Source organism: Pleurodeles waltl, chromosome 3_1 (genome assembly GCF_031143425.1).
Source record: "Pleurodeles waltl isolate 20211129_DDA chromosome 3_1, aPleWal1.hap1.20221129, whole genome shotgun sequence".
NCBI lineage: Eukaryota > Metazoa > Chordata > Amphibia > Caudata > Salamandridae > Pleurodeles > Pleurodeles waltl.
In genome coordinates, this window is record NC_090440.1 from 195446512 (window position 1) to 195459378 (window position 12867).

Here is a 12867-nt window from a genome sequence, read left to right on the forward strand (position 1 = left end):
GGGAGGAAAGAAGCAACAGGGACCACGAGGGGTGTGAGTTAAAAATGAGGTTGACCTTTTAAAGAAATGAGGGAAGTGTCCTAAAATCCCTTTTATCCCACCCTTTCCAGTTTTTAACCTTGTATAAGACAGGATCCAAGTGTAATACAATCATAGTATGTATCCGTCTATTAATACAATTTTAAACTTATACCCCTGACTCTTCTGGGATCCAAGCAAAGAATAGCTCACACAGAGCTCTGGATGTGCCCGCCAAGCCCCTTTTGGTGCTGGCGAAGGCGTTCCCCTATGAAGTAGGATGCTGTCTATTGTGGATGAGAGATATGCGTCCTTTTTAACAAAATGCACTAGTCAGGGGTATATAACAGCAACCTTTCCAAGTACAGTGAGTATTTCTTTAAGTAAAGAGCTACCCAGCCTTGCTAGTTTTTGCTTTGCTAAAACCAGTCAGTACTGGCAACAGGTGTGACAAATCAATGAACTGGGAAGAAGAGGAACACTTCCTTTGCTGTGAACTGTGTCTTTGGTATAATTCTTGGGATATTCCCAAGTTGAGTGTGTTTTATAATGGAGGAACAATTCAGACTTTTCCTGTGATAAAAGATCTGTAAGTGGGACGGATCTTGACGTTTGGCCCTCACCCTCCACTTCAATTTTTTACACCGTCAGCAATGCTAGAAAAAAAAGAAAAAAAAATTCCGAAAAGCATCGAAGTAAAGGAAAAACATAAATATTTGGAGAATACGATTTAAGTACCCTTAAAAAAAAGGGTTGGCACCAAAAGAAATAACAGTTTCAGCAACTGCAGCACAAATATTTGGCTTGTATGCTGAGATACAAACAACCTGAACAACTAACATTTCTGGAAAGGAAATAAGCCGAAAGGTCTGACAAAGAAGAGATTGTTTCAAGGTGAAATTCAGAGGCCATTAAAAATTAGAATATAGCAGATAAAACGAGTTACGATTGTGTACAAATTAAGGAAAAAAAAGGGCCTTTTGAATGTTTTGACTCCTTTGTGAATCGGAAGTGGAACAAGAAATGTAAATGGTTCAATTCAGTTTAAAAATGTGAAGAACTGGAAAGAGAACTAAATTGCTGTGTCTCAATTTCAACATTACAGCCCCTTCTGGGTGCTGGAGGACGACATTAAATGGTGTCCAACTGAAGGCTGTGTAACTGATCCAACCAGATGTTTACTGGAAGCTTAGACTTAAGTGGCTTTTTTAATCTCTGGGTATAACCAATGTGAAAATGACAAATAAAGAATTTGCATTGATACACAAATGTGTGGGAAGACGATTACCTTAAATGTGAACTCTGTAGCCAACACTTCGCAGATGCTCTCTGACGAACATGCAAAACTTTGCAGCCCCACAAATTTAAACTGCAAAACGGAAAGAGAAAGAGGGAAGAGGTCAATGTTGAGATCCTACAAGGAGGTAAAAGATATACTTTTATAGGAGTTTTTTTAATAACCAATTTTATTTTGTTTAAGCATGAGAACGGAACAAAAAGGGAGACAAAGACATGCCAGTGAGTAAATGATAGCCCTATTGAATAAAGCAGGGCAATTCCGCCCCACAGTCGACGATCCCTCCACCCCCTCGCCCCAACAGAACATGATAACATAGTTCACAATGGCAGCCCCCTGTGAGCCCGCCATTTCCCCCAGTTTTTCTCATATTTGTAGGGACAGCCCCACGCTTCGTAGATTGCCTTTTCTAGTTGAGAGCACCAGTCCACTCCGGATCGCCACTTCAAGATTGACGGCACCACCAGTCTTCTCCAGAGCTGTGCCAATGTCTCTCTTGGCCACCTGGCAGGCGACCCCTACGAATATTCGGTCAGCTCTTAGCACATGAACTGCATCAGCTACCCAGATCTCCCTCTGTATTGAAAGGGCACTGTCCATAAATCACTAAATATGGTGGACAGGGGCAATTTTGTCCAGACGTGTTCCATTTACAGAATTATGATGCATCCAGCAGTTATTTATCAATGATGTATAGGGAACTGGAAAAATTATGTTCAATCAATCAATGAATGAATCAATCAGGTGTTATTTGTATAGCACGGCTTGTCGCCCGAGTGGGTATCCAGGCGCTTGCTGCAGGTGTTTATTTGAAAAGTCAGGCTTTCAGTCCCTTTCTGAAGTGAGTCAGCGAGGGTAGGGTGAAGTGCGGAGGTGGAGGGCATTCCAGGCTTTGCCGGCGAGGTGAAAGACAGAGTATCCGCTGGCACAGTTGCAGCATATGCGTGGTATCATTTTGAGGGCAATGTGTGACGAGCAGAGGCCCCTGGTCGGTTGGTGGAGGTGAAGGTGGTGTTTCAGGTAGGGGGGCTCTTGGTTATAGAGGGCTTTGTAGGCATGGGTAAGGAGCTTGAAGTGGTATCTATTCTGGATTGGAAGCCAATGGAGGTCTTTCAGGTGCTGGGTGATTTGGGTTCTCTTGGGAAGGTTGAGGATCAGTCTGTCAGCTGTGTTCTGTATTCTATGGAGTCTTTGCATGACTCTGGTGGTGGTGGTGCCTGCGTAGAGTGCGTTGCTGTAGTCCAGTCGGCTGGTTATAAGGGCCTGTGTCACTGTCTTCTTGTGCCGATGGGGAGCAAATTTAAAGATCTTGTTGAGCATGCAGAGAGTGTGGAAGCAGGCTGCAGAAACGGCGTTGATGTGGTGCTTCATTGAGAGTTTTCTGTTGAGAATGATGCCAAGGTTGCGGGCATGATCTTCCGGTGTTGGGGTGGGTCCAAGCTCTGCTGGCCACCAGGAGCCGTTGCAGAGGGTTGAGTGTCTGCAGAAGATTAGAACCTCTGTTTTGTCCATGCAGAGCTTCAGACAGTTGTCCTTCATCCAGGCGGATACGTTCTTCATACAGTTGTGGAAGTTGGTCTTTGTCTTGATGGGGGTCTGTTGAGAACGAGAGGATAAGCTGCGTGTCACCAACGTAGGAGATGATGTTGATGTGTGATCTCACAATGTCTGCAAGTGGTGTCAGGCAGATGTTGAAGAGTGTTGGGCATAGGGAGGGTGCCTTGGAGGACGTCCCAGATGGTCTGCTTGACCTCTGAGATGAAGGGGGGAGGGGTGCACTCTTTGGGTGTGTCCTGTGAAATAAGGATGCCATCCATCTGAGCGCATCGGCTGTGATCCCAATCCATCTTAGTCGATTGATCAGTGTGTGGTGGGAGATGGTGTCGAAGGAGGCGGAGAGGTCGAGCAACTTCTCAGTTGGGCAAGGCGCAGATGTCGTCTGTTGCCGCGAGCAGAGCGGTCTCGATGCTGTGACTGGCTCTGAAGCCTGTTTGAGAGGGGTCTAGAAGGTTGTTTCGCTCCATGTGTTTGGTGAGTTAGAGGTTGATAGCCTTCTCCAGGACTTTGGCGGGGAACGGGAGGAGAGAGTTCGGGTGGTGATTCTGGAACTTACTGGGCTCTGCAGAGGGCTTCTTGAGGAATGGTCTGATCTCTGCATGTTTCCAGTCATCTGGAAAAATGGTCATTGGTAATGAGGCGTTGAGGATGTGGTGAGCTGGCGGCTGATCTAATTTCTTCCAAGTTTGAAGATCCTGTGTGGGCAGGGGTCGGTGGGTGCTCCCAAGTGGACGGAGCTCATGAGTATGATTGTGTTTGGTGTGCTGAGTTGTCCTCATGCGGTGAGCGGGTGATCGTGGTTGAGGTTGATGGGATGCTGAGGAGGTCAGAGGGTTGGGGATCGAAGTTACTGTATATAGTTTCTATCTTGTTGTCGAAGTGGTCGGCGAGGGCATTGCAGAGTTCTTGTAAGGCGGGGATGGAGTTTTCGATGGCTGATGGACAGGCAAACTCTTAGACGATGGTGAAGAGTTCCGTGGTTTGACTGGCGCGGTTCTCGATCCAGCGGGTCAGGGCCTCTTTTTTTTTTTTTGCAGCTTTGATCTCTCGGTGGTAGTCATTGAAGGCTGTTTTGAAGGTGGCTCAGTCAGCGTGGCTGTTGTTGGTGCGCCATCTTCTCTCCAGTTATTTGCACCTGCGTTTTGATTTGCTGAGTTCCAGGGTATACCAGATGGCTTTTTTGGTAGTTCTGTGGGTCTTGGCTTTTCTGGTCGGGGCGACCAGGTCGTCAGGGCTGATGATCCAGTCGTTAAAGTTCTGTACTGCCTGATCCAAGTTGGTGGTGACGTTGGGCTGTGAAGTGCTGAGGGCATTGGTCCATCACTGCTGATTGACCTTGGCCCAGCCACGAGAGGGTGTCCTGTGGCGGATAGGGACAGTAAGGGGGGGGGAGATTTGGAGAGGGTGAAGTGTACGACGTAGTGGTCCTACCAGGTGAGTTCCACACTGTGGCTGTAGCCAATTCTGTTGCTGGATGTGAGGATGGGGTGCAGCATGTGTCCTGCTTTGTGCGTGGGCTGTTGACCAACTGCTTGAAGCCAATGTTGCCTAGTCTTTTCAGTAGGTCGGTTAAGTTGGAATCTGTGGGGCCGTCCAGGAGGCAGTTGAAGTCTCCCAGGAAGATGTAGTGTTCAGATACAAGGGGCGAGCGGGACGATGAAGTCAGTGATGGTGTCGCTGAGGCCGGTTCTTGATCCTGGAGGTCTGTATGCGAGAGTGCCTTTGATGGTGGTGTTGTCGTCAGCGTGGAGCTGGAAGTTCATGTATTCCATGATGGGTGTGGTTTTGTCAATGATGATGGTGCAGGTGATTGATTCCTTGTTTTTGATGGCAATACCGCCTCCGTGCCTGTTAGTGCTGCACAGTATTTCATTTTGTAGCTGGGAGCTGTAGCGATGTCTGGGGTTGAGATGGGAGTGAGCCAGGTCTCTGTGATGAAGGTTACGTCAGGGGAAAGGGCAGAGATGGTATCCCAGAATTCAGCTGCGTGTTTGCAGAGGGATATGGCGTTGAACAGGATGCACGTGAGTTGTTCCAAGGCCATCTCGGTCGGCGGGGATGGCAAGGCACCGGTGGCAGTGATGGCAGTTGTAGGAAGCTGGCCTGGTGTGTGGTGGACACCTATTGTGTTATCACCTTATACCAGGTCCAGGGATCCCCTATTAGTGAGGTGTAGGCAGCATCTAGGAAGCCAGGGCTCTTTAGAGGTAGCTGTGGATGAACAGGCAAGACTTATCTAGGAGACATCCAAAGCTTATGCAATACCACTATAGTCACACAGCACTATCACACTGAAAGAACCACACAGTGTTACAAAAATAAAGGTGCTTTATTACAGTAACACAAATACTAGAATACTGAGAAGCAGTCCCCCCCCCCCCACCTGGAGGTAAGTAAACACACTAGTTATATACACAATAGCAAATCGGTAATGATCATAAAAACAATCCTAGGCAAAAGTATTAGGAAACAGTCCCGCCCCCTGGGCGGGGGGTATAGGGGGCGGCAAATCATATACTAAATAAGTGGAATGCGAGATACAGTCCCCCCTCCACCCAAGGATATTGAGTCGTTAGAGGGGAGCTTGAGGAACTATGAACCCCAAGAGAGGACTACCAGAATGACCCCCGGCATCCAGGAGAGCAGAGGTAAGTACCTGGTTTTCCCCCAAACCCAACAGGAGGACTTTGGAAAAGGATTGTGCAAGACTCAGACCAGACTGGAAGGACCCAAACATGGATCCTGGCAGAAGAGGACCTGCAAAGGAAGGGGACCAAGTCCAGTTCGTGATGGAGTGTCTGGTGGTGGCAGGAGCCACTACCCACCCATCTGTGGATGCATGTCCAGGTCGATGGGGGACAAAGAAGACCAGCTGTGCAGCAGAGGAGCTGAAGAGGAGTCCATTAAGTGATGCAGATGGTGTCCCAAGTAGGCTTTCGGGTTGCAGTGGGTCAGTGGTGCAGGAGCACCAACAAGCCTTGGCAAATGCAGAAGAAAAAAAAAAAGAAGTGTTGTAAGTCTGAAGAGGACCAACAAGGCTCAGGGGACTCGACCTGAGGAGAGGAGTCCGGGGTGACCCTCAGCAGTCAGGAGAGTCACCAGAAGAGGATGCAGCCCGCAGGCAACCCACTGGCAGCAGGAACAGCAAGTTGCAATGAGGCCTACTCAGCACACCTGTAGAGGAGTCCCACGTTGTTGGAGCAGCAAAGAGGAGACTGTGCTTGGCAGGAAAAAGTGATGGGGGCAGCGGCTACATGAAGCCTGAAGATCCGTTGGAGCAGGAGCAAACAAGCCTTGGTCGCTGCAAGAGTCGTGGTGCCCAGGGTTCTGTCCTGCAAGGAGAGGCAAGAACTTACAGTCTCCCAAGTTGGACAGCTGGTAGAGAGGACCAAGGGGACCACTCCAAACCACCACCTGTGATGCAGGATCCTCGCAGTTCCGGAGGACAGCAGATCCACGCAGCCGGTCGTCATTGCAGTTGGTGCCTGCAGATGCAGGGGAGTGACTCCTTAACTCCAAGGGAGATTCCTTCTTGGTGCAGGCTAGAGTCTCGTCGACCTCAGAGGATGCACAGCTGGGGAAATGTTGCAGTTTCTGGAAGGAGCCGGAGAAACAATGTTGCAAAGCAGAGTCATCGATGAAGTTGCAGATTGTTGGTTCCTGAAGAGTCCAATTGCGGTTCCAGTGGCCAGAAGATGAAGTAACTGATACAGAGGAGTCCTGTTGGAATCTTGACGTTGAATCTGATGACCCACCAAGGAAGGAGACCCTAAAAAGCCCTAAAAGGGGCTCGGTCACCTTCAAGGTTACCACCTATCAGGAGGGGGCTGCCACGTCACCTGCCTGACCTGGCCACTCAGATGCTCCCAGGCGCCTCTGCACATCTTGGTTTCAAGATGGCAAAATCAAATGGCCACCAAGATGAGCTCTGGGCACCACACCTAGGGTGGTGATGAACATGGTAGTGGTCACTTCCCTTTCCTTTGTCCAGTTTTGCGCCAGAGCAGGGTCTGGGGGTCCCTGGACTGGTGCACACTGGTTTACGCAAGGAGGGCACCAAATGTGCCCTTCAAAGCATAGCAGTGGCTTGGGGAGGCTACCCCTCCCAAGCCATGTAACACCTATTTCCAAGGGGGGAGGGTGTGGCCTCCCTCTCCCACAGGAAATCCTTTGTTCTGCCTTCCTCTGCCTGAGCTGGTCAAGCAGCAGGAGGGCAGAAACCTGTCAGAGGTGGCAGCAGCGCGGGCTGCCCGGAAAACCCAAGAAGACTGGTAAGAGCAATGCTCGGGGTCCTCTAAGGAGCCCCAGAATGCATGGAATCATACAACCAATACTGCCAACAATATTAGGGTATGATACCGAAATATTTGATACCAAACATGCCCAGGTTCAGAGTTACTATTATGTAGTAGGACACAGGTGTCGACCTGTGTCCAGTACACGGGTAAAATAGCTTCCCTGCAGTTACGAAGTCCAGTGTGAAGGAGCTGGAGTTCGTAGGGGTACCTCTGCTCATGCAGGGGTGCCCTCACACACACACACACACAGACCTGCACCCTGCCCTCTGAGCTAGGAGGGCCTACCATAGGGGTGACTTACAGCAACCTGGTGCAGTGACCTGTGGTGAAAGGGTGCATGCACTTTTTCAAGCAGGCTGCAATGGCAGGCCTGAAGACACATTTTGCATGGGCTCCCATGGGTGGCACAATATATGCTGCAGCCCATGGGGAACCCCTGCCCTGGGTACCTAGGTACCATATACTAGGGACTTATAAGGGGGCACCAGTATGAAAATTGTGGGGTGTGCAAAGCCCTAGGCAACCAAAGTTAAAGGGAGAGAGAACAATCACTGGGGTTCTGGTTAGCAGGATCCCCGTGAAAGCAGTCTAAGAATTCTTATTGCAGGCAAAAGTGGGGGTAACCATGCAAAAAATAGTGACTTTCCTACAGAGGTCAGTCCTGGGGCGGAGGAGTATCGGCAGTGGGTGCAGGTGAATGGTCCTGCTGTGTGGCGGGGTGATGCCAGGTAGCAGTTGTTGTGTCCGGGGTCAAGAGCACGGACACCTGTGGGAGGAGTATCTGTGGGGGTGAGTAGAACTAGGGTTCCTGGCGCTGGATGCGGACAGGCTCAAACGAGCTTGCCTTTGGCATGCCAGTGGCGTTCCCGCTGCACACGCCCATTGTGCAGATGCACAGTGCCCTCCATAAGTAGTGGGAGGAGCTGGCAGGAGGGCGGCGGGCAGGGGAGGGGAAAAAACGTCAGGGGAAAAAAGTAACAAAGTACAGGCAACAACAGGGCACAGTAAAGAGGCAAAACAGAACAAGACAACTAAGTGTCCAGAAAAACAAAACTACAATTTGAAGCATTCAGTCCTTTCTTCCGATTCCCTCAGTATTTGAAAATATATTAAAACAGTCTACAATATATTTTTATTCTACTCATTTTGCAAGCTTCTAGCAATTAGAGAGTCTTTACCGGGTTAAGACGGGATATCTCATCCAAGCCTTTTTCTTCTTGCACCTTGGAATGAATCCAGTAGAATCGGAAATCAGTCTGGTAAGTGGAGAGAAGACTGCTGTAATTGGTCTCAAAAAAGAAAATACACAAGCAAACTCACAGATTTGAGAGAGAGTGTCACATTCATAAAATAAGTCAGTTACATTTACTGCCACAAACCAGAGTATTTATTACATCAACGACTCACGACAATCAAATAGATTCCACCCACACTCACTGATGAGTGTCTCAAGAACACTAGCACCATCCCACCAACAGAGATCTTCAGAGCCTATGATCCACCCACTGAGTGCATAAAGCAACCAGCAACATTCAGTGCTCATGCCAATCAGTCAAGGTAGGCAAAGAACACACCAGACCTAACTATTGTGCTCTCAGGCCCATAGACACCACAAAGAAATACCCTTTAGTAAGCTGCACAAACGGTTACAAAAATCAAGCCAGTCTCCAAGCAGAAACGTCAAAAAGCTGTAGGAACCTTAGCTATAGGTAGATAGTAAAGTTAGTTATTATAGTGACTGCAAACGGACTTCTCATGATTTTAATAGGTTTACATTATGAGTATGAACATTGCCAAACCAAATCAATTGCAAAGGTGTGTGCTGAGGAGTTATCTTTGGTGTGGGTTATGATTAGGCATCGTTGGCATATCCTTCTATTTAAGCTGAGCCCACGTGGTCCATGATGTTAGTGTTTCCAAGAAGCACCATCACTCCAGGTTAGCGCTACTCTTACTGTCTACATTGTTGGTGTTGTGGGCTCTTCCATATTGACACACTTTGCTAGTGACCTTCCAGAGGAACCTGGCATTAGTTCACCAAGATTCTCAGTAGCTTTCACTGGTACTCTCTAAAAATATTTGAAGGATATTTCAAACCACAGATTCCTCACCTTTTGATTATTCCCCCAAGCCTCAGACTGGGTCCGTAAAATCCTTAAAAGGACTCCTGCGCGAAAGCAAGTGATGCCGGCAGCTCTGCTTCAACGTTATCCTGCAGCATCAGTTCCTTTCTTTCCATGCCAAGAGATGCAGATCTGGAGCTAGCCCACGTCTCTTTGAGACTGTCTTTTCACTATTTTTTTCAAAAGATTTCTACAGTGTGCAAGGGACTAGATCACCTCCCAAATCTACAGGATTCAAACCGTGTGGGGAAATGACACAAACAAATTACTGTAACTGACCTAAATATGGCACGTCTGTGGTCAGACCACAACTCAAGGCCTGCAGTGACTGTGCCTTGATGCACCCAAAAGTTATCTGGGTAAGAAAGTGAAGATGTTCTTAAAGAGGGACACCAAAACCCCACGTCAGTACGGATCAAGGTCCACAGCCAGTTCTGATCCCGCTCCGGAGGCTGGTCTCAAGACAAATCATCACTGAGGTCTGAATCCTCGTATAAGAAAAAAAAAGAAAAAAAAACACAAGGCTGCCAAGGAGGACCGAGCCCTCTCCTGCCACTCCTGTCACAAGGGCGTCAATGTGCCTCCAGGTCTCGTTCTTGAAGTTATTCCACCCCCGAGTTGATTTAAACAGGTCTCATGGCAACTTGAAATTCAGGGGCCATTTTGAAGCTGCCTGCAGCAAATGGAGGACTCCCGTTAAACCCTGCTGCGGCTCTTTTTGCATGTTACTGCTTACTTCGACATGCCTGCGAGCCTTGAGAAGCTGTGGGCCTCCCACAGGACTTTAACCAGTGGGTTTGCCTTCAGCGCCAGCTAGACCCCCTGGGTTCGTTCAGGCAGACTTTGGTACCAGTTCCCTTTCCAACACCACAAACCACACCGGAACACGACTAACTGACGCCTGGGCCACTGACTTCGGACAATTACAGCAACCCATAACACTGTCCAATGCTGAGAGTGCGGCGGCCCAACTTTAACTTTGACTGCACCGCAGCCACTTAATCACGCTTCTGACTCAGACACAGTGCCCTTGCCACCTGGGCGCCCTCGTGTCTTACACTATTTGTTTGTTAGAGAGTTAGAGAATCGTGCTTATGATGCTGGCAACAAGTTTGCCCAGCCCTATTAGAACGTTTCTTGGTATGAGGGCCTCCAGGATGACAGTCTAGATACCTTCACTAACAATGGACTGGTGTCATCTATGGTCCCGGTGATGGAGCAGAACACATCCTTCAACATGGTTGTGAGGAGAGTAGAGTAAGTTCTAAACCCTCATCTTCCTACCCAGGAAGTCAAAACCAATGTTTTGGCTGAGGTGGCCAAACCAGTTCTGAGCCCCATATAATAAAGATAAGTGGCTGGGGCAAAAACCTAACAAATGCACCTACCACTATCACCAAATGTGTCCCAAAATCAAAAGACAAAATGTATTGCAAAAGAAAAAAAAACAGGTGCAAGAGCATAAGGGGACAGCCATTACACACCCTTTTATAGGGAGAACATAGTTAGCAAATACCACACTGCACAAGTTTGTAATTGCAATGTCCAACGTCCTGTATTTCCATATGTGGAATTATTCCATGTTGTACAATTGTAAACATTCATTCACTTCCAATGCATTCAGGAATGGTCTGCACACGAGTTGTATCAAAATCTTTCTTTAGTCTTCATTAAAATTATTTGATTGTACTCAAAACCAGCCATCACGTTTTGTTCTATACAAACTTCTTCAGGGCTCATTTTCAAATCATCAACATTGACCCACATGTATATTCGGTTGTTGATGGGTATTTGTCCTTCAAACAATGCATTTCATAGACGTGATGCCATGATGCGGATGCGTATAGTGAAATCTATTGGCGTGCTTTCAGCATACAGTTCTGAGGCCCTTTTGCCTTTCAATGAGGTACTTATGGACACACTTTAGGGGATGTGGGCCAAACCCTGTCCAGGCCCCTGTGGTAATTGCCAGGTTGCCAGGAGCCATTTGAGGATCCAGGTGATCCAAACTTCTTTTCATAACACCCTACTCGTAAGAGCATTGTGGTACAAGCTTCGACCAGTAAACCTCAGCCAAATTCTTTCCCGACTAATAAACCAAAAGAATCAAAGAATAAAGACCTTTGGGAAATGGGTGTTCTCCACTGTGAGTTTAGGTCTCCATTCTGTCAATACCAAGCAACCTTGTAGGCTGCTATTCTCATGCCTTGTGGGACTTCGTGTCTCACGTGCTCCACGTGGTTCCAGAGGAGGCCTGTGTTATCCTATTTCATGCAATTTAGAACAGTTGTGATGCAGTCAAGCTCATCATCTACTTTGGGCTGAGCACTACAGATTTGCTCAGCAGAATTATAGTGTGGCCCTTGGCAGGCACGCCTGGATGTATTCCACTGGGTTTTCAGAGGGTGTTCAAGCAAGTTTTATGTTCCCATAACTATTGTACGTGAGAGAGGTGGAATGGCCTTTTTCATACTCATCAAAAAGAGGTATAAATACAGGCCTTTTGAGATTAAGTGGGCAGTGACATATAGGGAACTGGACCATTAAAACAGATTCCACTCCTCAATGTGACATTTGGGACTTCTATAAACTGCTACAGAAGCTAACCCTAAAGAAGTTTCAATATATAGTTCTATACACTTTTAGTCATTATTAATATTATTTGTGCATCTTATAGTTCTGGACGAAGTCATGATTTATGTGGGACTTACATACATTTTATGTGTTTATGTAATAGAGGTCATTTGGGTGAACAGGGGGTGTTTATATTTCACTATTATATTTTTTGCTACTAATCTAAAAACATGTTCTGTGTTTGTGTATGTCGCAAATTGAATTGAGTGACATGAATAAGTTACAATTCATGATTACACACATGACTAATGTGCTATTTTGTGTATATTGAAAAAAGTATAGTGACTGATAGCTGTTGGGGGTATGCATATGTTAGGTGGTTTTCAATTGATTCCTCTCCCACTCAGGCTTTATAGGATCAAACCCCATTGATTTTCTAGGAGAACCCCATCTGGGCATGCATGTCACACTTAGGGTGACTTATTAAAGTATACAAAAAGTGGTATAAACACAAAAAGTCATTGATGGAATGATAAGAGTGAAACCAGTCCTAGGTTGCTTGTGTTCCAGTTCAGGGAGGACCTGGCTTGGTAGTCCGGACTGGATTGTTCTCCTGAGGAGCAGGGTCAAGGCTGATTTGTGGACCAGTGGGTTCAAACTGAGGTGGTATTTTGGCCAAAACGATGGACTGAGATGCGTCTCCAAGCGATTATCAGTGGCTGAGATTAATTATTCAATCCATCACCTTGTTGTATGGTTTAGGCAAAGCAAGTACCACAGTTCCTATTCTTTTTCGGTGTGTATAGCCATCATCACCAAAACAGAAGGTCAACTACAAAATATATTTGTTCAGAGAAAATAACATTTATTTCCCTTTTCACTGGATGTGGCAGCCAGCAGAGAAATACATATTGTTGCAACTTATGTACAACTTGTAAATGAACATTCCTAACAATGCAGCTGCTGGAATCTAAGATATACTTCATCAGCCGCTTTCCTA

General features: G+C 47.1%; 1 protein-coding gene across 2 annotated transcripts in view; it reads right to left on the minus strand.

Moving 5' to 3' along the window:
- The window catches only part of SNUPN (snurportin 1), a 124211-nt gene that overhangs the window by 28374 nt on the left and 82970 nt on the right, over window positions 1–12867 (minus strand). For both annotated transcript variants that reach the window (XM_069222173.1, XM_069222174.1), the window contains exons 7-8: window positions 8349–8426; window positions 1307–1387 (exon numbers count right to left, since the gene is read on the minus strand). In XM_069222173.1, coding sequence (XP_069078274.1) covers window positions 1307–1387; window positions 8349–8426 — 159 coding nt within the window. The remainder of the gene's footprint in view (window positions 1–1306; window positions 1388–8348; window positions 8427–12867) is intronic.